Source organism: Dendrobates tinctorius, unplaced genomic scaffold, assembly GCF_039654945.1.
Source record: "Dendrobates tinctorius isolate UK_male_01 unplaced genomic scaffold, ASM3965494v1 ptg000008l, whole genome shotgun sequence".
NCBI lineage: Eukaryota > Metazoa > Chordata > Amphibia > Anura > Dendrobatidae > Dendrobates > Dendrobates tinctorius.
Window position 1 is genome coordinate 15153408 of NW_027361676.1, and position 26496 is coordinate 15179903.

Below are 26496 nucleotides of genomic sequence, written 5' to 3' on the forward strand. Positions count from 1 at the left end.
ATATAGAACCAACCCATTGGGGAGAATGCATACTCAACAGCCCAGATCGAGGGGATCCAGATCCCAAAGATCGTCAGCCAAATGACTCGAAGCGTTTACCAGACGACACCAGCAAGGTGGGCGGCCGACTACTCTGGTTTCGCCACGTCTGGTTCAGTGTCACAGATGACGCATGGGTAAAGGAGTTGGTGGCCTCGGGTTACAAAATAGTTTAGTCAGAAACCTTCAAACGGTTTTTTCTTTCTCATCTTCCCAGGGTGGATACCCAGGCAAGAGCTCTGTTGGGAGCCATCGAATCGCTCCAGCGCTACGGGGTCATTGTTCCCGTGCCAGAGCACAAAAGGGGTCAGGAATTCTATTCCAACCTGTTTGTGGTTCCCAAAAAGGACGGGTCTGTCAGACCTGTTTTGGACCTCAAACTTATGAACAAATTCATCAAGGTCGGACATTTACGGATGTATTCTCTCCGTTCAGTCATATCCGCCATGGAGCAGGGAGAATACTTGGCCTCGGTCGACATCCAGGACGCATATCTGCATATTCCCATCTTTCCTCCTCATCAAAGGTTCCTGCGTTTCGCCATCAAAGGTCAACATTTTCAGTTCATGGCGCTACCTTTCGGGTTAGCCACGGCTCCCAGAGTGTTCACAAAGGTTATGGCAGTTGTCATGGCCGTATTGCATTCTCGAGGCATAGTCGTCTTGCCTAACTTGGACAACCTATTGGTCAAGGGCCCTTCAAGACTGGCATGCGAGGGAAATGTCAACATCACGTTAGATACTCTTGCCCGCTTAGGGTGGTTGGTCAATGCGAAGAAGTCATCCCTTGTGCCAGCTCAGAGGATTTCCTTCTTGGGAATGGTCTTCGACACTTGCCGAGGGTTGGTGATTCTCCCTCAGGAAAAAGCCCTAGCTCTCCGGCAGGGAGTTCGGACTCTACCCCAACCAGTCCCTCATACCATTCGTTTCGGGATGAGGATTCTAGGAAGAATGGTGGCAGCAATGGAAGCAATACCGTTCGCCCAGTTCCATTTTCGCCCCCTGCAGCACACTCTCTTGTCAGCCTGGGACAAGAATCCTTTAATAATAATAATAATAATAATAATAATCTTTATATAGCGCCAACATATTCCGCAGCGCTTTACAGTTTGAGTTTCAAAACACAAGTCATAAGTAACAACGTTGACAATACAGTAATTAAAGTAAAGTAAGACGACCCTGCTCGTGAGCGCTTGCAATCTACAATGAGGGGGAGATACAAAGTACAGGTGTGTATTTACAATGATGTATTTACAATGATGGTCCAGCCATCTTGAGAAGGTGGGGGACAGAGATAGTGAATGGGCTACATACTCACACTTGCACATAGAATGACTGAATATTAAACGTGATAGGCTGCTCTGAATAGATGTGTTTTGAGAGAGCGCTTGAAACTGCAAATTGTCGATAGTCATTTCTTGGGGTAGAGCATTCCAGAGGATTGGCGCAGCGCGGGAGAAGTCTTGGAATCAGGAGTGGGAGGTGCGGATTAGGGCAGAGGTTAGTCGAAAGTCGTTTGCAGAGGCCGATAGACAGAAATGAGGGAGGAGATGTAGGGGGGTGCCGCACTGTGGAGGGCTTTGTGGGTGAGAACAAGTACTTTGAATTGGACCCTGTAATGAATGGGCAGCCAATGTAAGGACTGGCAAAGAGCGGACGCGTCCGAGTACCGATTAGTCAGATAGATGACCCTGGCTGCTGCATTAAGTATGGACTGGAGAGGGGAAAGTCGAGTAGCGGGGAGGCCAATTAATAGGGCATTGCAGTAGTCCAGGCGGGAGTGGATCAATGCGACAGTGAGGGTTTTTGTTGCTTCCATGGTGAGAAAAGGGCGAATTCTGGAGATGTTCTTTAGGTGTAGGCGGCAAGTGCGGGCAAGAGATTGTATATGGGATGTGAAGGAGAGATTGGTGTCAAACATAACACCAAGACAGCGTGCCTGCTGCCGGGGTGTTATTATGGTGCCACCCACGGAGAGGGAAATGTCAGATTTAGAGAGGTTAGTGGATGGCGGGAGCAGAAGAAGTTCAGTTTTTGAGAGGATAAGTTTCAGATAGAGAGCGGACATGACGTTGGAGACTGCGGTCAGACAGTCACTGGCGTTCTGTAGTACAGCGGGGGTAAGGTCAGGGGATGATGTATATAGCTGTGTGTCATCAGCATAAAGATGGTACTGAAAGCCAAATCTGCTGATGATCTTGTCCAATTGGGGCCGTGTAGAGAGAGAAGAGAAGGGGGCCAAGGACTGAGCCCTGAGGTACCCCGACAGCGAGAGGAAGAGGAGATGACGTGACGCCAGCGAACAAAACACTGAAGGAGCGGTCAGAGAGATAGGAAGAGAACCAGGACAGAGCGATGTCTTTAATGCCCAGTGACTGGAGCCTAGAGAGTAGGAGACGGTGGTCAACAGTGTCGAAAGCTGCAGAAAGGTCGAGAAGAATGAGCAGAGAGTAGTCACAGTTACGTTTTGTTGTCAGAAGGTCAGTGGTCACTTTGATGAGTGCAGTTTCAGTCGAATGTAGGGGTCGGAAGCCGGACTGTGAAGGGTCTTGGAGGGAGTGAGTGGAGAGGTAACTGGTAAGGCGGGAGTAAACTAGGCGCTCCAAAAGTTTAGAGATGAAGGGGAGATTGGAGACTGGTCTGTAGTTGTTTGTGCAGGATGGGTCGAGAGCGGGTTTCTTTAATAATGGAGTAATGATAGTATTTGAAGGAGGATGGGAAAATGCCAGAGGAGAGGGAGAGATTAAAGATTGTAGTTAGGTGAGTTGTGATGACTGGAGAGAGAGACTGGAGGAGTTGTGAGGGAATGGGGTCGGTAGTGCATGTAGTTGGGCGAGAAGAAGAGAGGAGTCTGGAGACTTCTTCTTCTGTGATGGGATCAAATGTGGAAAATGAGCCAGGGGAAATGCAGGTAGGAATGGGAGTCACAGCACTTGGTGGTTGGGAGCTGATTTCCTGACGGATATTCTCTATTTTCTCTATAAAATGGGAGGCCAGGTCATTTGCACAAATGTCTGAGATAGGAGCTTGTGCTTTTGGCCTGAGGAGGGAGTGAAAGGTGTCAAAAAGTTTCTTTCACACTCGAACGGCGGTGCCGACTGTCCTCTCAAGCAGGGCTGTGGAGTCGGAGTCGGTGCTCATTTTGGTGGAGTCGGAGTTGGAGTCGGTATAAAATGGACCGACTCCGACTCCTAAAATATATAATAAATTGGGTACAGTAATTCAATGCAGGATGTGCTGAATATTTTTTCATAGGAATTTGGGAAAGTTATGAAATGTCCTATAAATGGCTGTTCTATTCCTGATCTAAGGCTACATTCACACACAGCGTTTTTCCTGTGTTTTTTGAGGATACGTTTTTCAGCTGCAAAAGCTGATCATCTTTTTAAAAAACCGCATCACCTGAAAGGTTTTTGAGCTCATAGATAATGTTTTCAATAGCAAAAGCAGATTAGAAATCTGCTCTATCTATCCATTTATCCATATCTGTCTATCCATATCGTATCTGTACCAAAAAGAATGAAAACCGGGTAGTACACCAATATATATTCTGTTCTATCTAAATATCTTGATTATGGGATCATAAAAATGATTAAATGTCTGAGGTTCACATTGTACTACAATAAATGTTTCACTTAAATATAAGCAATATGTGTGGGAGTCGGAGTCGTGGAGTCGGAGTCGGAGTTGGAGTCGGTGTAAGAGAAATTGAGGAGTCGGAGTTGCAGGTTTGGCTTACCGACTCCACAGCCCTGCTCTCAAGTCAGGCAGTCGCTCGGATGGTGGATAACCAGTTCCTCTCTGACCCAGGGGAAACCCTTCCCCCCCAGACCATTGGTTGGTGATAACAACCGATGCCAGTCTCCTCGGCTGGGGAGTGGTGTTTCGCGACCACACGACCCAGTGACGGTGGTCGCCACAGGAGGCACGCCTCCCAATCAACTTATTGGAGATACGAGCAATTCAGCATGCTCTGCAGCAGTTTCATCACTTAGCAGGCCGACCCGTCCGGATCCAATCGGACGCCACGGCGGTGGCTTACATATATCACCAAGGGGGCACCTGCAGCAGAGCAACCATGCGCGAGGTGGGGCACATTCTTCAGTGGGCCGAAGCAAACCACTCGGTGATTTCGGCAGTCCACATCCTGGGCGTGGAAAACTGGGAGGCAGACTTTCTCAGCCAGCAGGGTCTTGTGTCCGGAGAGCGGTCACTACATCCCGAGGTCTTCCAGCAGTTTTGTCAACTGTGAGGAACTCCGGATGTGGACCTGATGGCGTCCAGAGTGAACGCCAAGGTGCCCACATATGTCGCTTGGGCCAGGGACCCGCAAGCAATCGCTGTGGATGCGTTGGTTCTGCCATGGAACCAGTTCCGCCTCCCATATCTATTTCCCCCACTGCCACTACTCCCGAGAGTCATCAAAAAGATCAAGACGGAAAGGGTTCCGGCGATTCTGCTTGCCCGGACTAGCCCCGTTGAGCGTGGTACGCAGATCTAATGCAGCTGCTCGCCGACGTTCCTTGGCGACTGCCAAAGCGCAAAGATCTACTTTCTCAAGGGCCGATTTGCCACCCGAACTCGGGGGCCCTTTGTTTGACGGCATGGCCGTTGAATCTTGGATTCTAACCCAGGCAGGGTTTGGGAGCAAGGGGGTCACTACAATGGTTAGCGCCCGGAGGCCTGCTTCAGCTTGAATTTACCACCACACCTGGAAGGTGTTCTTTGCTTGGTGTCGAGGCCGGAGTGTTTCTCCACTGAGATTCTCGATTCCCAACATCTTGGCCTTTCTCCAGTCGGGCCTAGACTCGGGCTTGGCCCCAAGTTCCCTCAGGAGACAAATATCGGCCTTATCCGTCCTGTTCCAGCTCAGAATTGCTAACAATTTGCAGGTTAAGACTTTCATCCAGGGAGTCTCCCACTTGGTACCTCCCTATAAGGTGCCTATGGACACTTGGGACCTTAACCTGGTCCTAAGTGTTCTGCAGGAAGCTCCTTTTGAACCACTTCAGGATGTCTCTTTGAGGTACCTTTCCTGGAAAGTGGTGTTCCTAGTGGCCATCACTTCTCTCAGGCGGGTTTCAGAGCTGGCAGCCCTATCCTGCCGAGCTCCGTTCCTCACTTTCCATAAGGATAAGGTGGTGCTCAGACCAGCCCCTCCTTTTCTGGCGAAAGTCGTGTCCTCATTTCACATTAATGAGGATGTTGTCTTGCCTTCATTTTGTCCAGCACCGGGGAACCGTGTGGAAAAGGCTCTTCACACGTTAGACCTGGTAAGAGCCCTCCGGAAGTACGTGTTGAGGGCGGCACCCTTTCGTCAGATGGACACGCTGTTCGTGCTCCCCGAAGGGCGCAGGAAGGGACTCGCTGCCTCGAAATCGACCATAGCCAGATGGATTCATTTGACTATTCAGGAGTCCTACCGCATTAGAGGCATGCCGATTCCAGCAGGGATCAGAGCGCACTCTACTTGGGCAGTGGGCGCCTCTTGGGTGCTTCGGCACCAGGCTTCGACGGAACAGGTTTGCAAGGCGGCAACCTGGTCCAGCCTGCACACATTTGCCAAACATTATAATATCCATACTCAGGCCTCGGCAGATGCGAACATGGGTAGAAGGATTCTCCAAGCAGCGGTGGCGCATCTTTAAACAAGAGGTGCATGTAGCTTGGATCGGTGAGTCAATCTCCCACCCAGGGACTGCTTTAGGACGTCCCACAGTTTGTGTCCCCAAATGAGGCGAAGGAGAAACAGGGATTTTTGTGATAAACTCACCGTAAAATCCTTTTCTCCGAGACGCTCATTGGGGGACACAGCACCCACCCTATTAGCCAAGTTGGCTTCTATTTTGTTTAATTTATATGCATTTATTTATGTGATATAAGGGTGGTCTTTTTTCTGGACATGTTGTACCTGTATTAAGGCTGATTTTGTTGTCCTCCTACTGCTTTGGCACCAAACTGATTTCCGCTCCGCAATAGGGGTGAGGGTGTATACGGTGGGGGAGGAGCTAACCTCTTTTTTTCACTTGGTGTCAGCCTCCAAGCGGCAGAAGCATACACCCCCACAGTATCTGTGTCCCCCAATGAGCGTCTCGGAGAAAAGGATTTTACGGTGAATTTATCACAAAAATCCCTGTTTTGCCAACATCTAATTAGACTGATTTTGTTTGAACCACTTTCTGTTGTGCTCACATCTTCTACTTATTTCCAGGGAATAATCTTCAGGTTTCCCCACCAGCACTCAAGGCTAACATTGTCGCCTCTAAAAAGCCTGTGGAAAAAGAGGTTTCAGCAGAAAAAAGTACTCCGTGCATGGCCAGAGAGGAGAAGGCCTGTGGTAGAGTGGACCTGACCGCAGCAAAGGTACCTTACAATTATTACATTATTACATTTACTGTCCAGGGAATAGTTCGCTCCAATATCCCTCATGCCACACATACAATGATAAAAGAGTCTGAGAGATGGAAAATTGTTTCCTTCAGCTGTATAAGCATTGTATAAAGCTGCAGCATGTCTGTGTGCACGATCACCGCACCAGTCAAATGCCTCTTCATGGTGGTAAGGAGGATCAGGGGGCTATGGGGTGCCCACTGTGGGCAAGGTGATCACTAGTGATTGGTAAGGGCAGCACGGTGGCTCAGTAGTTAGCCTTGCAGTGCTGGAGTCCTGGGTTCAAATCCCACCAAGGACAACATCTGCAAGGAGTTTGTATGTTCTCCCCTTGTTTGCGTGTGTTTCCTCAGGGTACTACTCCGGTTTCCTCCGACATTCCAAAGACGTACTGATAGGGAATTTAGATTGTGAGCCCCATCGGGGACAGGGATGATGTGTGCAAACTGTAAAGCGCTGCGGAATATGTTAGCGCTATAAAAATACAGAGATTATTTATTAAGGAAGCACTTTTATAACTACATCTGAGTACATGATTCTTCCCAGCAAAGATCTGTAACTCAAGCTGCTGTCTTAATTTACACCCAGGTTTGCTACCTACAGAGATGGCGTGACTGGTGTGTAGTTAGTCACCATAACATGACTGTTCAAACCCAGTACAGGCGCTCGGTGCATCATTTAAGTGCACCTTCCCACCTACTTATTTTCCCTCCAGCTTCCCCTTCCACTCCCTCTTTGATTGACAGCTTTGGCTTTATAAAGCCAGTGAAGGGCGATGGTAGAGGGAAAACAAGCAGGTGGGAAGGTACACTTAAATGTTTGGCCACACCAAGGGTGCCCAGAGCGCCTTTACTTGGTTTGAGCAGTTCTGTACTGACAGGCTCCCTTTAAAATTCCATATTATCTCTCATGTTTTATCCTTCATTGGTGTTGGAGGAACGGAGGTTTCACACTGGGCAGTATAGTCTTCTAGACAAGCAGTGTCTGAGGCGTATGGTCCATGGAATCCTATTGATTAAATTTAAGCACGGGCAGGAGAGCAACCATGATTGACACTTGATGTACCTTTGGAACTCCTCCGCTTTCATCTGTACTTTTTCCTAATATGTATTGCAGTACCATGATGGGCCAGCAGGTGGCAGCTTAGTGACTGTTTCTTGTATATTATTGCATTTATCTGCTACCAGAATCAGTGCAGAAGTCACAATAACCAAGATGCAGAAATATAAGCCCTGAAAAACATAACTCTCAAAAGAGGTAAACGCATAAGAGCAGTATTTTTAGACTACAACTAATTAGTTTGTGCGATCATCGTCTAGGATTTGTATAGTCAAAGCATTAAAGCTTTAAAAGCAAGCCCAACCACAACTAAATCTGTCAGTGAGAGTTGAAAGTTTTCATTCCCAAAGCACAAGTCATACAAGGGACAGTGATGGGAAGATAGTGCTATTAATCCTGGGAAATGGTGATGTTTGAGTGTGTGACATGTTCTTTATCCCCTTACCGACCGCCCTTACGCCTTTTAATGGCGGCAGTTAAGGGTACTTATGTCACGGTGCTGCTTTTTAACGGCGCTGAAAAATAAGTGTATAGCGCCCCCCCAGAGTCGGAAATTCTCCAGGATTTCAGCTACCGAGGTTATCTGAGACCCCAGAGAACATGAATCGGGTCGGTTTTTAGCCACCACGGTGTTGCGATCGCCGTTATTCACGGAATAATGGCAACCGCAGAAAAAATGATTTCCCATTTAATTTCTCTCTCCTCTAATGTGATCTAGCACATCAGAGGAGAGAGAAATGGGGTCCACTGATTTTCCCCTGGTACCTCTGGTGTCCCTGCATTCCCGCTGGCATCTTCTTATTCCGTTCTTCCGGGAAGAAAATGGCGGGTGCATATGCAGTGCGCCGGACGAGATCTGCTGGCCGTCACCCGGCAGCACTAGGAAGTTTTTCTTATGGGTTCATTTTGATCACTGTGAAAGACCCTATCACAGTGATCAAAACAAAAAAAATAGTAAATAAAACACCTTTTATCTAAGTTAGGTAAAAATAATATAAAATTAAGTATTTCTGTTGGAGTTGGGGCGGCAGTTAGAATTGGGGGGTTCCACTGTTTAGGCACATCAGGGGGTCTCCAAACGCGACATGGCGCCCACCATTGATTCCAGCTTATTTTGTGTTCAAATAGTCAAACGGTGCTCCCTCCCTTCTGAGCCCTGCCATGCACCCAAACAGTGGCTTTTCCCCACATACAGGGTATTGGCATACTCAGGAGAAATTGCACAACAAATTTAGTGGCCCATTTTCTCCTGACACCCTTGTGAAAATAAAAAAAAATGGTTTCAAAGTAAATTTTTTGTGAAAAAGGTAAAATGTTCATTTTTTCCCATCTCCCATGACGGCACACATGAGAGAGGGGATCCGCCCAGCCAGGACAGGAACCCTACTGAAGATAAAAGGAGCGGTACCTCTGCCTCGCTTCAGTTGGGTTTCCTGTCCTGACAGGGACCCATGTACTGAAGAAACGCGTACCTGCCCCTCTCTCGTGCTGTCGTGGAAGAACAGGCAGGGTCCTGGGCGCTGTGCGTCGGGAGGGGGAAGCGTCCGCGGGTCCCCCGGGGGCTCAGCGTCCGAACGGGTGCAGAAGCAGCACGTCCTGGGGCTCTTCCGTGGCTGCCGCGCCGTACTCTCCCCTCTGCCGCATCGAGGAGGAACGGCCGCTTCCGGGTCGCGCCCCTCTGACGTGGCACGCATGGCACGCTGGGAAAGGGGCGTGCCCGCGTGACGTCAGGAGGCGGCGCCGGAATCCAAGATGGCGGCGCCCGTCAGAAAAAACGCCGGCAATAGAAGATCCTGGCGGCATGGCGGGGGGGAGGGGCTGTGGGGGTAACCGGAGGAGGCGGCGAGTGCAGTGGATCCACCTTATATAAGGGGAATGACCACAGAAGACGCACTCATGCCCAAAGCTTCACAATGGAAGTGGGGCAAGAGGAGCAGCAGCGTCGGCAGCAGCAGCTAGAGCTCTCGCCAGATGCCAGGCCGAGCCGCCAGCATACCAGGAGCAGCCGCTCAAGTGGTGGGAGCGGCAGTCATAGACTCGACCGGCATGACTCTGAGACGTACAGAAGAAACGTCACTAGTGCATCTGAGGAGCCTCCGAGATCGGTACCTCTGATTGACAGCGGTGGTGAGTGATCTACGTGAATGTCACCCTTATGGTAACGGGGATCCATTTTCTCTGTTTGATCACTAGGGGTCGAGGAAGGCTAGCAGCAAAACAAAGAATAGAAAATGCGCCCTATGCAAACACCCGCTGGCATATCAGTAGCAGAAAGACCTCAGCGCTGAATGTATAAATAAAACTATACAGGAGGAAACCCCTGATTTGGTGACTAGCCTTAAGGCCATAATACAAGAGGAGGTGAAAGGTTCCCTAAAGGCAGCCCTTAAAAAGAAAGATAAAAGAAGCCGTAGAAGGGATTCTGATTCAGAGGCCTCGCCAGGGCAGAAGGGGCGGGAAAGATCCTTGTCCCCCTCCACCTCCTCTTCCTCTGCTCAGTCCTCAGAATCCTCCTCAGACAGCGATATAGGCGGCCGTCCGTATTTCCCCACAGAGGACGTGGAAAAACTGGTCAAAGCGGTCAGGTCTACAATGGGCCTTAAGGAGGAAAAGACTCCTAAATCATTGGAGGATGTGATGTTTGGAGGAAAGGAAAAAAACGTACCTTCCCTGTAAATGATAAGATAAGGGCCCTAATTGACAGGGAATAGAAAAAACCTGAGAGGTCAGGGGGCTTACCTTCTACATAAAAAAGGAGGTACCCATTTGAGCAAAAGGATTCAGAAACCTGGGAAAAAGTCCCAAAAATTGATGGGGCCGTAGCCAAATCCTCAAAAAAGGTATCTCTACCATTAGAGGACTCTGGCGTGCTGAAAGACCCGCTTGATAAAAAAGCAGACGGTTTCCTTAAGCATATCTGGGAAGCTTCGGCAGGTGGATTAAAACCAGCGATAGCTGGTACTTGTACCGCTCGTGCCCTCATGGTCTGGCTACAACAAATAGAGGACCAGATCAAGGATAGAGTTCCCAGGGACGAAATTCTGTCTAATCTGACACTGGTAGTCGGAGCAGCGGCTTTCCTAACAGATTCCTCCTCTGCAGATTCCGCAAGATTGACAGCTAGAGCAGCAAGCCTGTCGACTGCGGCAAGACGAGCCCTGTGGCTTAAAGGGTGTCCAGGAGATTTGCCATCAAAACATAGGTTATGTTCCATTCCATGTGATGGCCAATTCCTCTTCGGAAAAAAACTAGAACAAATTCTGGAACATGCGGGAGATAGGAAGAAAGGCTTTCCCCGATTTCTGGGAGAACCTAAAAAGCAGCCCTTTCGGAGGAGATTTAACAGGGGTCGTCCCCCGGGAGACAGGAAAAACTGGGACTTTAAAGAAAGGCGAGGATCGGGCTATATGTTTAAAGGGCCCTCCACTTCCTCCAAAAAATCTCCCCAATGACATCAGGCCGGAGGTAGGGGGAAGGCTTTCTCTCTTCCTTTCCGCCTGGGCAAATATCTCGCCCAGTACATGGGTCCTAAACATAATCAAGGATGGTTTAAAAATAAAATTCATCCGTCCTCCCAGGCATACCTTTATAATGACACCCCGAAGGAGAGCCCAAGAGTAACAGCTGGCCCTGGAGACAGAAGTCTTGGGACTTGTGCAAAAACAAGTCTTACTGGAAATCCCAGTGCAAGAAGAAGGAAGGGGATTCTGCTCCCCTCTCTTCTTAATACAAAAACCAGACAGCTCTTGGAGAACCATAGTCAACCTGAGGAGACTCAATCAGTGGGTAGACAATTGCTCCTTCAAAATGGAGTCAATCAATACGGCCACTTGATCCTATTCCAGCACTGCCTCATGGCAGTGATAGACTTAAAAGATGCCTACTCTCACATCCCAATTCATCGGGAGTATCAAAAATACTTGAGAGTAGCGCTCTATGTCCAATGACAGGTGAAACACTACCAATACGCAGCCCTTCCGTTTGGCTTGTCTACAGCCCCCAGAGTGTTCACCAAAGTGATGGCCAAAGTAATGTCTTTTCTTCGTTCCCGGGACATAGTGATCGTCCCATACCTAGACGACTTTCTGATCATAGGGAGGTCGGAGATCCACTGCGCACACCAAGTGAAGGAAGTGATATCAACTTTAGTAGGACTAGGATGGATAGTAAACATCCCCAAGTCAAGATTAACACCAGCAAAAGAGCAATCCTTCCTAGGGTTGATATTGGACTCCGAGCGACAACGCTGCCTCCTGCCAGAGAACAAAGTGACCAAGATAAGGGGCCTAGCTCGCACAGCGATACAAAGGCCAGCTATGACACTGAGGAACGCAATGTCCCTTTTAGGCTCGTTGACATCATGCATACCCGCGCTAGTGTGGGCGCAGTACCACTTAAGACAGTTACAGTGGGAAGTTCTGTCAGCACAGAAACATTTAAAAGGGCATTTAGAGGGCAAACTGTCTCTCCGTGGCTGTAAGAGATTCCCTGCTCTGGTGGACTGTAGAAAAGAATCTAACAGCCAGTGTTCCGTGGCAAAAACCAGTCGAGGACATCATTACAACCGATGCGAGTGCCACAGGATGGGGAGCACACCTGAGAACCCACTCAATACCGGGGACCTGGTCCTCGCTAGAAAAAGATCAGGGTTCAAATGTAAAAGAAATATGGGCAGTAGAAAAAGCCGTGAAACATTTCCTTCCCTTGCTTCGGGGCTGCCACACCCGGGTCATGACGGAGAATCAGGCAGTAGTAGCCTACATCAATCACCAGGGGGGAATGAGATCTCGGGGCCTCATGCAAATATCGGATCTACTTTTCCAGCTAGCAGAACAACATCTGTTATCCATCACAGCTCTGCACATAAAGGGGGCAGAAAATTATACAGGCAGACTAGCTGAGTCGCAGGCACCTAAGACAGGGGGAATGGTCCCTAAACCCCCAAGTCTTCCAACAAATAGTTCAGGTCTGGGGCAAACCAGAAATAGACTTGTTCGCTACCGCACGCAACAGAAAGGTCAGGAAGTTCCGCTCACTGAATCCAAGAGAAAACCCCTTCGCAGTAGATGCCCTACAAATACCCTGGAAGTTCATCCTGGCCTATGTATTTTCCCCGATAACAATGATCCCAGTAGTGGTCAGGAAAATCAGGGAGGATCGAGCGAGAATAATTCTTATAGCTCTGTTTTTGCCTTGGTTCTCCCTTCTGAGACTCATGTCAGTGACAGATCCATGGATATTACCGGAGATTCCAGACCTGCTTTCCCAGGGACCTGTGGTCCACTCTCAAGTGAAGGGCTTCCATCTAGCAGCCTGGAATTTGAGAGGGCACTACTGAGTCGCCAGGGATTCTCTCCAGGGTTAGTCTCCACCCTGTTGAAAAGTAGGAAACCTATAACATCCCAAATCTACGGTAGAACGTGGAAAAAGTTCCTAGACTTCCTGGGGGAACCTTTGGGGGATGTAGCTCCAGTGGGACCTATCCTAGAATTCCTACAGTCGGGGCTGCAACTTGGGTTAGCCACTAACACACTCAAAGTCCAAGTCTCAGCTCTGGGGGCCCTATATAACTGCAACCTAGCAGCCAACAGGTGGGTGTCTCGGTTCATAAAGTCCTGTGGCAGGTCGAGGCCGGTCATTATCCCAAAGATACCACCCTGGGACCTCAACCTAGTCTTAGAGGCCTTAACCAAAGATCCCTTTGAACCATTACTAGAGCTGTCACCAAAGCTACTCACACTTAAAACTGTGTTACTGGTAGCCTTAACATCAGCCCGGAGAGTGAGCGACCTACAAGCTCTATCTATATGCCCTCCATATACGCAGATCTTGGATGACCGAGTGGCTCTAAGACCAGACCCGGCCTACCTCCCCAAGGTAGTCCAAAAGTTTCATAGGACTCAGGAGATCTCTTTGCCATCTTTCTGTAATAATCCTAGAAACCCTGGGGAGCAAAAGTTACATACATTAGATGTAAGGAGGGCCATATTACAGTATATGTCAATAACTGGTCAGTGGAGGAAAGATCAGTCCCTTTTTGTATTCTTTCAGGGTAGTAGAAAAGGACACGGGGTAGCCAAGAGTACCATTGCCAGATGGATCAGGGAGGCCATTATGTTATCCTACTCTGCAAGTGGCGCTCCGGTTCCAGAAGGCATCAAGGCTCACTCCACCAGAGCCGTGGCTACCTCCTGGGCAGAGAAGGCTGAGGTATCGATTGAACAAATTTGTAAAGCCGCTACTTGGTCCTCACCATCCACCTTTTTTAAGCACTACCGACTTGATCTGTCTTCCTCTACTGACCTAACCTTTGGTAGAAGGGTGCTGCAAGTGGTGGTCCCTCCCTAAGGGTGTCTTATTCTACAAAAGTCTCTCGTGTGCCGTCATAGGAGACTGGAAAACACCAAGGTTACTTACCGGTAGCCGTTTTTTCCGGAGCCCATGACGGCACCTGTATATTCCCCCCTTTTTTCACTCCTTTGGTGTGCACTATAGTTTGGGTGCTTTTTTTAGTCAAATATAATGTGGTGATAGTTTTATCATGTGTACTAACCCGGGGGGGCCTCTCATGCTCTGTAAACCAACTGAAGCGAGGGAAAGGTACTGCACCTTTTATCTTCAGTAGGGTTCCTGTCCTGGCTGGGCGGATCCCCTCTCTCATGTGTGCCGTCATGGGCTCAGGAAAAACCAGCTACCAGTAAGTAACCTTGGTGTTTTCCTTCATTGCTTTAGTTCCTGTGAAAAACCTGAAGGGTTAACAAACTTCTTGACTGTGGTTTTGCGCACCTTGAGGGGTGCAGTTTTTAGAATGGTGTCACTTTTGGGTATTTTCTGTCATATTGAGCCCCAAACTCCAAATGTGAGGTGGTCCCTTAAAAAAAAAAAAAAAAAAAGTTTTGTAAATTTTGTTGAAAAAATTAGAAATTGCTTAGAAATTGCTGGTCAACTTTTAACCCTTATGATGTCCTAAAAAAAAAATTGTTTCCTAAATTGTGCTGATGTAAAGTTGACATGTGGGAAATGTTATTTATTAGCTATTTTGTATGGCATATCTCCCTGATTTAAGAGTACAAAAATTAAAAGTTTGAAAATTTTTGCCACATTTCCTTTTTTCCCATAAATAAATGCAAGTCATATCGAAGAATAAAGAGTCTCAGAATCAGTGGTATACGTTGAAGCGTTCCAGAGTTATAACCTCATAAAAGGACAGTGGTCAGAATTGTAAAAATTGGCTCGGTCATTAAGTACCAAATTGTCTCTGTCACTAAGGGGTTATTCTTGGGAGCATAGATACTTTTTCTGACTTTTGCCTGGAGCGTGAAGCAAGATGTTAGTTCAATAGGTAAATTAGTCTGATTTAATAAGACCAATGCAACTTAAGCTGTAAAATGGCAAAGTAAGCGTTACATAACTATTGAATCCCCTGCTGCTTCAACATTGCCTGTCAGCCACTGCAAGCCAGACTAGACTAAAAGAGGGTGTGCGTAAAATAGTGTATTCACATATCTAATAGCTAAATATCTATGTAATCTATTTAGATTAATTAGATATGTCAATACACTTTATTTTACACACATGAATAGGGACATACATTTAAATCCAATTAAAGACCTCCAAGCACAGCACCATCCAGGAATAATAGGTGATGACCTGCAGCATTGACACGCATGAGTGTGGCAAAGGTCTCAACTTCCCCAAATATAAAATGCTTTTTTAATTATATTTTTGGAAGTGCAAAGATTATTTTTGCTGGATACACGTCTTGTTTGGGTTGTGTTGAGCTTTTATCTCTACTTTTTTATTTTTTTGTGATGCCAGTGTTACATGTTGTAGATGTGACGTCACCCACCGCTGCATCCTTGCTGATACCAGCATGGTGGCTCGGTGGTTAGCGCTGGGGTCCTGAATAGAGTTAAGCAAATTTTTCAAAATTTGGTTCTGATTATGATCGGCGGCTGATATTGTATTTGCAATATTCACCGAACACAGGTGAATGTCATTGAAATCAATGGGAGAAGAAGTGAACAAATGTTCGGAACCGATCATCAACCTTAAATTCGGCACAAATAGGGTACCAGTATGGCACAACTATGGCAAATTCAGATTGACATTTTGCTCATCTCTAGTCCTGTTATTGAAATCTCACAAAGGACGACGTCTGGAAGGAGTTTTATGTTCTCCCTGTGGCGACTGTGCTGATATCTGTGGAATTAATGGCCCTATAGAAGGGAGTAAAATAAATGAAAATATTACCAGTGGGTGGCAGTAGAGAGGCTTTAAGTTGCTATCGCTTGTTTCGCCATTTTAAAGCAAGCAGCGAATGCCCCATATTCTTCTTTACAAAACCAGACAACCCTCTAATACATTTTCGTGCATAGTAAATAGCGCAACGCATAAAAAAAGTGGTCAGCAGAGAGATTGACCTTAAAATTCATAAGACCAATGCTTACTTAAGCTTTAAAATGGCAAAGTAAGCCGTACATAACTACTGAAGAACATTACTGGTTCTTCTAGTAGCATGCTTGTTTGTTTTGGTGGAACAGGCATAATTTATTGATGGATATTTGGAGATGGCTCAGTGGTTAGCAATGCAGCCTTGCAGTGCTGGGGTCCTGGGTTCTAATCCCACCAAGGACAACATCTGCAAGGAGTTTGTATGTTCTCCCCGTGTTTGCGTGGGTTTCCTCCGGGTTCTCCGGTTTCCTCCCACATTCCAAAGACATAATGTGAGCCCCATCGGGGACAGTGATGATGATGTATGTAAAGCGCTGTGGAATTAATGGCGCTATATAAATTAGTAAAATAAATAAAAGATGAGCAACTGCCGGATTCACCTAACACCATTAATCACAGTAAAATAATTTGGTGTGAAATCCCACATGCCTGTCACCTAGTGATCAATGTGGTGTTGTTGGTACAGGGAAGAGACCTTCTAAACCTCTTTCCGAAGCCAAGAAAGTGCAGTATGTGTCATGTGAGTTTTGTAATTTCTGCATGTAACAGACATGATGTAATATGTATCCTGAAGGTGCTGTTTGATTTACTTTACAGCAACAACCACGAGGTTAATCCCATCTACTTGTAAAACCGGATTGTATGGATTGTGGATTCTCACACTTGCTTGTATTAACAGTGTACATGTGTGATGTTAGTGCCAGTGCGCATTCCCGCAGTCTTGTGACTCTGTTACTTATATACTGTGTTTTTCTCTTTAGCATGAAGAGCAATTTCGGAAAAAGAGTCCAGTGGAAAAAAGAGATGGAATATTTCCAAATTTAAATTGGAATAAAAATAGATCTTGTGCCAGGAAAAATAAGAAAAAGAACAGCGTCTTCCCTGCAAGGTGCCTGCTGCCACACTTCAGTAGATAGCAGCCGGTCACAGCGGCTTTCACTTCCTGTTTATAAGGGCGTCATTAGTGCATGCATGGTTATGGGTTCTGAATTCTGGGTTTCCATACCTTACTACTTTATAACATGATGTGTGCATCGCTCCCAGCCATCACATATGCAGGATCAGTAAGCTGCATAATAGGAGTAGTTAAATAATCGCACACTGTTTTTGTGAAAATATAATATGTAAATTCTTTATTTCTGAGAAGATGTTGTTTTGCAGTACAGGAGGCTGAAGCTTCTCCAGTTCCCTATTTTCTCTTAACATTCCAGTAACTATAACTAATATAACCAATGGCAGGAAATGTCCTCAGAAGTACATGGATACAACAATTCTTTGTGGTCGAGCATCTAAAAAATACTTACACATCAGTTCAGTAAAGAGGAAGTTACAAGACAGTATACGCATTTCTGAGAGCAAGCATTAATGGAACACAATATAAACTTATATTTAAGCGGTCACCATGAAAATCATGTTATAGAGCAGGGTTTGCTGAGCAGACTGATATATAGTTTTGTGATGAGATTCAGTATAAACTGAAATAATTAAAATCCACGACAATATATGCCGCACTGCCATTTAAATCCCCCCCCGGCAATACCCTGGTAGTGGATCCATCACTTAGTGCTCCTGATGTCATAGGCACAATCGTCTTCATGGCACCCGCATACTCTGAAACACCCCCCACATGCACAGAGCCATGGTTACGCAGTTGTTGTCAGTTTCATCAATTAACTGCTGCTGCCAAGCCCCAGGGGAACTGCTGTGGTACTTTTATGACCCACCAGCTCCAGATGCAGCACTACCAAACAGCCTCCCATTTCAACCAGGCCAGGGCTTGGGTAAATGGCCAACGTCCTGTCCCACGACGATCATCGACTAAAGGGTGTAGGTTTCCCCTCTCCAAGGACAGGAAACCACTTGATGCCTTGTAGGTTTCCTTTCCTTGAAGTGCAGATCTCCTCTCTGTGGTTGTTGTCATGGGTTCTGGAAAATCACGTAAGTAATTTTGTCTTTTCTAATCTCTGCTGTTTGTGATTTTGTCCTATCACTGACTGACAACTATCTCTGTATGCATTCTTAAATGAAATCTGTCAGTCACTCATAGGACCGCCTACTGGGTCAAAGTTCTCAGAAAGAGCAGAGGTTTAAATGATTAAAAACCAGGTTATACTGACTCTTTATCATAAAATTAATTACGCTACTCCGGTGCCCCTTCTGCATAACATTGTTAGCAGATTACGCTGCATTTTCATGGTGACAGGTTCTCCTTATTGTTTGTTCTCAGGATTGCATTCACCATTCTGTTACATTTATTCCTTTTTTCTTTCTATGATGGTTTACTTTGACAATTTTCATACATTTGCTGGATTTTCTGTGAATTTTCATGCAGATTCTGCACTGAAAGTCTTCATCAAATTACTGTTGGAAAATATATGTAGCTTTACCTTCTTCTCTAAAGAAATAATTTTTATCTCCACTTCAACACAGGGTTACTGAACAGAATGGTTTGAAACACAGTTATCAAGAGGCAGATAGACTAGAACTAAGAGCATCAAGCAGGGGGAGAATGTGGAGTTCCTTGACGAATGGAGATGTTTGCAGAGGGGAACAGAGATCTAGTAGAATGCCTTCACGGGGTGATACAGGTAACCTGAATTATCATTTTTTGGGCGATAAGCTGCTTATTTTTGTTCTTTGCTTTCATTAAATACGGTATGTATTATGCACACCATTGGCTGTTTCTTCTTTTTATCAAAAATTATTTCCAGATCCTCCTATTTAAGTGAAAAGAGGCCTCCAATATAGTCTCGTTCTTGCACCATTTTCATAGACAAGTTGTGTTAAGACAAATTGAATAGGGGGGGTATAAACTTTTTTTCTAATTTCTTTAATATGGTTTTAACTCTAGCATCTTAAGTCAGTAATACGGTGACATCCCTGACAAGTGTGTGGCATACAGAGCTGTCGTCATCAAATGTTAATGCATTTCAAGCACTGCATGTGCCCATTGAGTAAGGTACTAAATAAACCCTCAGGTTTCATTGGAATGCTTCAGCGTTTCTTTAGTTGAAATTACACCTATTATTCCTAGTTTGGTCTTACTTTCTACTTAAAATATCATTGGCATGGCTAAAGGGGTTGTCCCCTTTTAGAAAATCTTGTTCCCCAAGTGCAGTTTCTTTATTAAAAAAAAAAAAAAAGCAAATTGCACTTTACTCACCATCTCTTGATCCAGTGCTGTGTCTTGGAGTCTGCTGTTGGCTTTGGTGCAGATGTCACAGCACGGCGGTCTATCTGTGACATCAGTGGACCAAGATTTCCTGAAAAGTAACAACCCCTTTAATAGCTTATGGCATTGGAGCTGTGTAATGTGGACATTGGCAGACTCATATCTTCAGATTGAAATTTAGCTTCAAAGAGGTTTTGCAGGTCAATGAAAATTTTTGTTAAAAGCAATTCGCTGTGACAGATTAAAAATAATAATAATAAATACCCGTTGATCCCCCCCCTGCATGTCTCATCTGCTTTTATATGGCCATTTCTGGTCTCTTCTCTCTGATCAAGTTTCAACACAATTGAAATATATAGAAATATCCACTCGGCACGCTGGTTACTGATATGGCCAGGGATTGGCTGAGCAGTTATTTTGGTGTCTTTAGCGCTGTACAGGAAGAAGAGACCAGTGACGACCTGGAAGTCCACTGTGTCAGGACCTATTATTTTTAATAGGTATGAGCTCTTAAATAGTAAGGGAACTTGAGGAATATTTTTTTTTAATGGAAGCTATTATCAGAAAATGACCAGTTGTTTAAATCAATAGTTTTTTGTTAAAATTATTTTTTCAATAATTTTTAACATATCTATTAAAACAAGCAAAAAGAAATGTTTGCAATTTTTACATTGGCCATTGAGGATTTTTTTTTTAAAGAACTGTAACTTCCTATTGTTTTAGAATGAAACACATGTATGTTGGCCACAATGGTCGGAGGGGGGAGCTGGGTCAGGTGTGACATCACCTATTGTGATTGGTGGATCTTGTGTTATCAGCCATATATGTAAAGGTGTTACCTGTCATTGTAATCCTGCCTCTGATACTATGGAACCTTGCTGTAAGCTCTTCCTGAAAAGGATAAGTAGAGAAGCCCCACTGGCCAATGTGAAAATTGCAAAATTAATTTTCTTTTTTTAAATATCATACGATAAAAAATATTTTCTAAAATATGTTCATAACATACATAACACAAAAAACAGGTATTTTATTTTGATAACTTGTATAGTAGCATATAATATTTGTGCAGCTTACGTATCACTAACAAGTATCATAAATAAGTATCTCTTCATTTTTAGATTGCTACCAGATAATGAAAACAAAATCAGTAGAGAAGTTTTCTTCAGACTCCAGCTCAGAGTGCGGGAGCTCTCGTGGTAGTGTACGAGCCAGCCGAGGTAGCTGGGGAAGCTGGAGCAGCACTAGCAGCTCTGATGGAGACAAGAAGAATACCCTCTCTAATCGCCTGTACTTTCCTCCCAGTAAGTTATTAATGGCAAGGTTTTGCTATGATCTCCAGAAACGTTTGACATTCATGCGTGTTCATCTTTTCACTCTTGTGACCACTGTTTTTGGAAGCTGACGTGTTACATGCTGGACAGTTGATGATCTTTCAGTATGATGAAAAAAAAACACCTAGTGGCAACACAGCCTGTCTTTCTAATAAAATACCTTGCATCTTGAGGTTACACTAAGAGGCCTCTTTATGTAAAGGTTACCCATCCCTACTGCTTTAGTATGACTGTAGCAGTCTCTTAATTGAATGCTACAGTCATCACTAAAAGAGGACCTGTAAGAGTGAAGAGGAGAGAATGGGAACCATTCAGTGTAGACAAGGTGGGACATTGCACATGAAGACATTGCCCACTTGCCAGTTGCCATCGCAGAGTTTAATATTGTGAGTTCATTTTCCGGTCCACCAGTTGTGAGTTCTCCTTCCAGGCTCCCTCTGGTGGTAACTGGAGGTAGTGAGGCTGATTTAATCAGTAGAGATCTGCCACCTGATAATGAGGATGACAATTGGAATCTCAGACTGGATTTAAGACAGCCGACGCCCTATTCTGGTGCTGGTGACTCCTTCTGGCTTTTCAGGTCCTGGTTTTCAGCTCTGTTCCAGTCATTTCAAGCTAAGTTTTTCTGCTAATGTTCACACTTGATTTTGTTGGTCTATTCAGTTTTTTGTGTGGTCAGCCAGCCCAGGCTGGGGCTGTGCTGAATTTCCACTCTTATTTATCTGTATTTGCCAATTTGCTTTTTTGTCCCCTATTAGATTGGCCTCTTTTTGCTCTGTCTCAGAATATTTCAGAGTGCTGATATAGTGGGAGAAGTCTAGTGACTTCAGGGTTAATTTTGCTATCAGAAGGGTTGGACATTATTTTTGTAGGGTTTTTGGCAGATTGCAGACAGTGTCTTTCCTTTCCTATCCTTTCTAGTTAGTTTGGGCCCCATCATTTGCTCAGCCTATTTTCCTGCCTGTGTTTGTGCTTTCATCTTGTTTCACCGTCAATACATGTGTGGGGGCTGTCTTTCCTTTGGGGTCTGCTCTGGGGCAGTTAGTTTTCCCCTTTTCTTGCTTTAGGCTTATTTAGTCCTCCGGCTGTGACAAAGCGTCTAGGACCATCGTAGGTATGCTACACGGCTGCTGCTAGTTGTGTGGTTAGGATCAGGGATCTGCAATCTGCATAGTTACCAACCTCTCTGGTTTTCTGTGACTTAGCTTGTTTAGTCTTTTTCTCATCAGTGACCCATTCATAACAGTTTAAGCTTTGATTCCTCCGTCATGTTACCTGCAGGACAATATACATGGGTGTCCTTTAATTGCTCTCCCAATCACCATATTGTGTTAGCTGGTTTCAAGGATCTAAAACTGCTGACATCCACTATAAAGGTCAGTTTAATTATGACATACACATGTAATGTGTGACGCGCCCATGTAATGGCATAACCTAGACCATTAGGAGGGTTTTGGATAGCCTTGCCAGGTCATAATATAACCCTCCTTCTAAGGGTTAGGACTGGCGGGAAAATTTTTCCCGCCAGGTTTTTCCCGGTTATTCTAGGGTTAAGGATTGGTTAGGGGTATTGGCCTGTCAGTGGCACGTCGCTGGGTGAAGTTTATTTCTTCCCCCACCGACAGCTGTTGATAGGGCTGGGGGGATAAGAAGGGGGCAGCGATGAGGAGGGTTTGTCATTCCTCATTGCTGCCAGAAGGAAGTGCTCCCCCTTCCATTCCTCCCTTATTTCTCCTACGCCTCACTGGGGGACACAGAGACCGTGGTTGTTATGCTGCTGGCCACTAGGAGGACACTAAGTAAACAAGAAAAAAAGTTAGCTCCTCCCCTGCAGTATACACGCTCTCTCTGGCTGAGATTCTCCAGTTCTTACTTAGTGTCTGTAGGAGGCACTTGGGTCTGGTTTCAGACCCCACCGTTTTTATTTTATTTTGTAAATTTTTATTTTTAATTAACGGAGTGAAGGGGGCGACGTTTCCTTTCTACGGCCCGCTCTCCCCCGAACCAACAACAGGCAAGCACGTGGAGTAACCCTTCACGTACACTTTCCTGCGACGAATGGGGCTGATTCCTCTGACAATGGTTCCCTTATGGTCGGTACTCCACGGATACGAGGGCAAGCGCAACAGGACGTAGTGCATGGAGCAGACCTGAACAGCGCTTTTCGGATGCCCTGAATCAGCTCCAGAGCTCTCCGTCCCCCTACACAGAGGGTGGATCGAATGAGCAATACCCCCCTGTAAAACCTCCTCCAGCTCTGCTACATTGCCTGGAGGATGAGACTGAAAGACCCTGGACAGCGACGACCTGACTGAGCACAGGAGTGGAGGTATGGGGTCGGGTCCTTGTCCCCGGGAGAAACGCTGACTTAGCGTCAGCGGCGGTACACCCCGGGTGCTCTGTCACACGCGCGCCTCTCCTGCTTAGCACCGGTGGTTTCCGTGGGCAGCAATCTACCCGTTACCTTCACTGTCCCTGTGGCTTCACGGGCGCCGTCGCTCGTTAGTTCAGAGGGAGACACTTTCACTTTGTTTGAAAGCTTTCTCCTCCCTCTCTGCGCGCGCTTTTTAGCCCATCACAGCCCTGCTTTCTCTTCAGCGCTGTCAGTCTTTACCTTAACCGCGCCCCCTCTCGTCCTTCTTCCAATCACGCGGCTTGGCGGTTAAGCCCTGCCCATCGCCAGCGGTTTCCTGTCATTTCTGGATATCACTTTCCCTTCACCGGATCTCTTCTTGTGGGACACAACCGTGTTTGGCACCGCATCTGAACCTTGGTAGGCTCGGCGCTACTACAGACTGACGCTATAATTAGCTCACCACGGCAGTTCCCTGTCAGGTTAGCGCTACTACCGCATAGACATATGCCCAACCCTGCAAGGGCTCTCTGTTCTAGACCCACCGCTATTCACTACGCCTGTGCGCGCTGTAGAAAGAAGTCGGCATCAGGTCAGTCATCTCCTTTCTGCCTGTCCTGCAGCCCTTCCACCATGTCTGCCCCTCAGGAGCACTCCGAGCCCCGGAATGAGAGCACCCCCACCCCCTGAGTGGGCCGTTGCAATGTCTCAGTTGGTCTCTGATCTGACTAAAGTTTTTCAGTCTCTAGTCCAGGTCTTAGAACAGTTACCCCAGCTATCTACAGCCACCTGTGCGCTGACCGCCCCTCACGGTGAGTCGCCTGCACCTAACCGCGACCTTCAGACTGACAGGCCGGGTAGGGGCTCTAGGAAGCGGGCTCTGTCTGGCTCTTCTTCCAGCTCGCAAGGTCTTTCCGCTTCTCCCAGGCTACGCTCCTTGTCTCCCTCATCAGCAGACGACCCTTGGTCAGACGATTCCCAGTCTGGATCTGACTCAGAGGCGGACAACATAGCTAAAACTCAGGACATGGTGGATAGTCTTATATCGGCTATCTTCCAAACCCTCAAAATAAAGGAGGATAAGGCGCACCCTCAGGAATGCTCTGTTTCTTTTAAGAGAGTGAGGCCTCCCTCTCGAACCTTTCCTAATCACAAGGAGCTCGACACTTCCTTAGCCAATCACTGGTAACATCCTGAGAAACGTTTTTCAGGCCGCAAGTACTTAGATGTGCTATATCCTTTCGATGCGGATCTAGTCACAAAATGGACCAAAGCTCCCGAGGTAGATCCACCAGTTTCCCGTCTTTCTTCTAAGACGGTTCTATCCCTTCCGGACGGAGCTTCGCTTAAAGATCCGACAGACAGGCAAATAGAATCGTTGACTAAGTCAATTTTTGAGGCATCCGGCGCCTCCCTCTGTCCTATTTTCACCTCCGCTTGGGTGGCGAAAGTCATTTCAGCTTGGGCAAAAAATTTTCGCAAGGGCATTTCAGCTGCAGCACCTCAGGACGAGCTGGCAGATTTAGCAGACCAGATAAATCATGCGGGTAAATACCTTTTGTCCGCCTCCTTGGACGCGGCTGGGTGCGTAGCTAGAGCTAACAGCAACATAGTAGCCATACGCCGCATCCTTTGGTTGAAGTCGTGGAGTGCGGACACCACTTCTAAAAAGTCACTCACCAACCTGGCATTTCACGGCTCTAGGCTCTTTGGCGCCAAGCAGGATCAGATAATGTCGGATGCCACTGGTGGTAAGAGTACCTCCCTTCCTCAGTCCCGGCCTAGAAGGTTTTTTAGCAGTAAAGCTTCTCGGCCGTTTAGGTCCTTTCGCCCCTTCTCTCCCACAGAAGGTTCATCCCAGCAGGACCGGCTCTCCGCTTCCAGAGACCGGAGAAAACCATCATATAAACCCGCTCGCCGCTGGAGATCAAGAGGTCAGCCCTCCAGGTCTTCAGGCCCCCGGTCCGGCAGATTTTCTTCTAAGTGACTGGTCACCCCCACCTGGAAATCCTTCCAGGGTGGGAGGCAGACTTTCCTCTTTCAAGGATGCATGGCTATCTGCTGTCGACGACGCTTGGGTCAAGGAATTCATCACATCCGGATACAAAATCGAATTTTCTCCCCCCCCCCAAACAGTCACTACTTCCTTTCTCGAACCCCCCCCCCCAAGACAACGGTCCCATATCCCAGGGTTTCATCAGGCCGTCTCCTCCCTTCTTTCCGCTGGGGTTATCGTTCCCGTTCCTTCAAACGAACGGTTTTCAGGTTTCTACTCGAATCTCTTCGTAGTCCCGAAAAAAAGACGGCTCCCTTCGTCCAATCTTGGACCTCAAGTTGCTCAACCGCCACGTGAGGATCCTCCACTTCAAGAAGGAGTCCCTGCGCTCAGTAATAGCCTCGATGGAACCCGGAGAGTTCCTCTGCTCTGTGGACATACAGGATGTCTACCTCCACATCCCTATTTGTTGGCAACATCAGAGATATCTCTGCTTTGCGATTCAGAACAATCACTATCCGTTCACGGCCCTTCCCTTTGGCCTAGCCTCCGCTCCCCGTGTCTTTACGAAGGTGATGGCAACAGTCATGGCCATCCTTTGATCCAGGGGGATTCTCATCATCCTTTATCTGGACGATCTCCTGATCAAGGGCTCGTCCCACCAAGACTGTCTTCAAAGTCTTCAGATAACCCTGGATGCTATCGGCCGCCTCGGATGGATAGTCAACAGAGAAGTCCATCCTGCACCCTACCCAGCATCTGACCTTTTTGGGCATGGAATTCGACACGAATCTAACCCGAGTGTTTCTACCGAAGGACAAATTTTCAGCCCTTTGCAAGGGGATCCGATCCCTAAAACGCTCGAGGGCCATTCCCCCTTTGGTCCTGCATGAGAGTCCTGGGGCAGATGATAGCTTCCATGGAAGCAGTACCTTTCGCACAATTTCACACTCGCCCTCTCCAGCTGTTCCTCCTTTCAGTCTGGGACAAGACTTCTTTTTCTCTGGACCGTCCCATTCTCCTTCCGTTCAGAGTCAGACAATCGCTGACTTGGTGGACTTTGCCGGCGTCAGTTCTCCAGGGAAGGTCCTTTCTTCCGCCTCAGTGGCAAGTCATCACCACCGATTCCAGTCTCCTGGGATGGGGGACGGTTTACCATTGGGAAAACAGCTCAAGGGCGCTGGGACGCCCAGGAGACTCTCCTTCCCATCAACCTTCTGGAGATCAGAGCAATCTTCCTTGCTCTCCTTCGTTGGCAGCCTCTTCTCTTAGGCAAACCAGTCCGCATTCAGTCAGACAATGCCACGGCCGTGGCGTACGTAAACCACCAGGGCGGTACTCACAGCAGGCAAGTAATGTCAGAAGTGGCAAAGACACTGCGTTGGGCAGAGCGTCACGTTCCGGCGATCTCTGCCATTCACATTCCAGGGGTGAAAAATTGGGCAGCCGACTTCTTAAGTCGCCAGGGTTTAGCGTCAGGCGAATGGTCCCTTCACCCCACAGTCTTCAATCAGATATGCCAGCGTTGGGGCACCCCGGAAGTCGATCTCATGGCATCTCAGATGAACAACAAAGTTCCTCACTTTGTAGCCAGGTCCAGGGATCCTCTAGCCGTCGATTGCAAAGCCCTGGTAATTCCGTGGTCCCAGTTCCAACTGCCTTACCTGTTTCCTCCCCTTGCCCTGATCCCAAGGGTGGTCAAG

General features: G+C 46.9%; 1 protein-coding gene across 1 annotated transcript in view; it reads left to right on the forward strand.

Annotated features, from left to right (window-relative positions):
- Positions 1–26496, forward strand: part of TMEM131L (transmembrane 131 like) — a 226795-nt gene that overhangs the window by 183858 nt on the left and 16441 nt on the right. Inside the window, exons 26-29 of the mRNA XM_073576389.1 lie at positions 6250–6401; positions 16703–16830; positions 18372–18529; positions 20232–20414. Of these exons, the coding sequence (XP_073432490.1) occupies positions 6250–6401; positions 16703–16830; positions 18372–18529; positions 20232–20414 (621 nt within the window). The remainder of the gene's footprint in view (positions 1–6249; positions 6402–16702; positions 16831–18371; positions 18530–20231; positions 20415–26496) is intronic.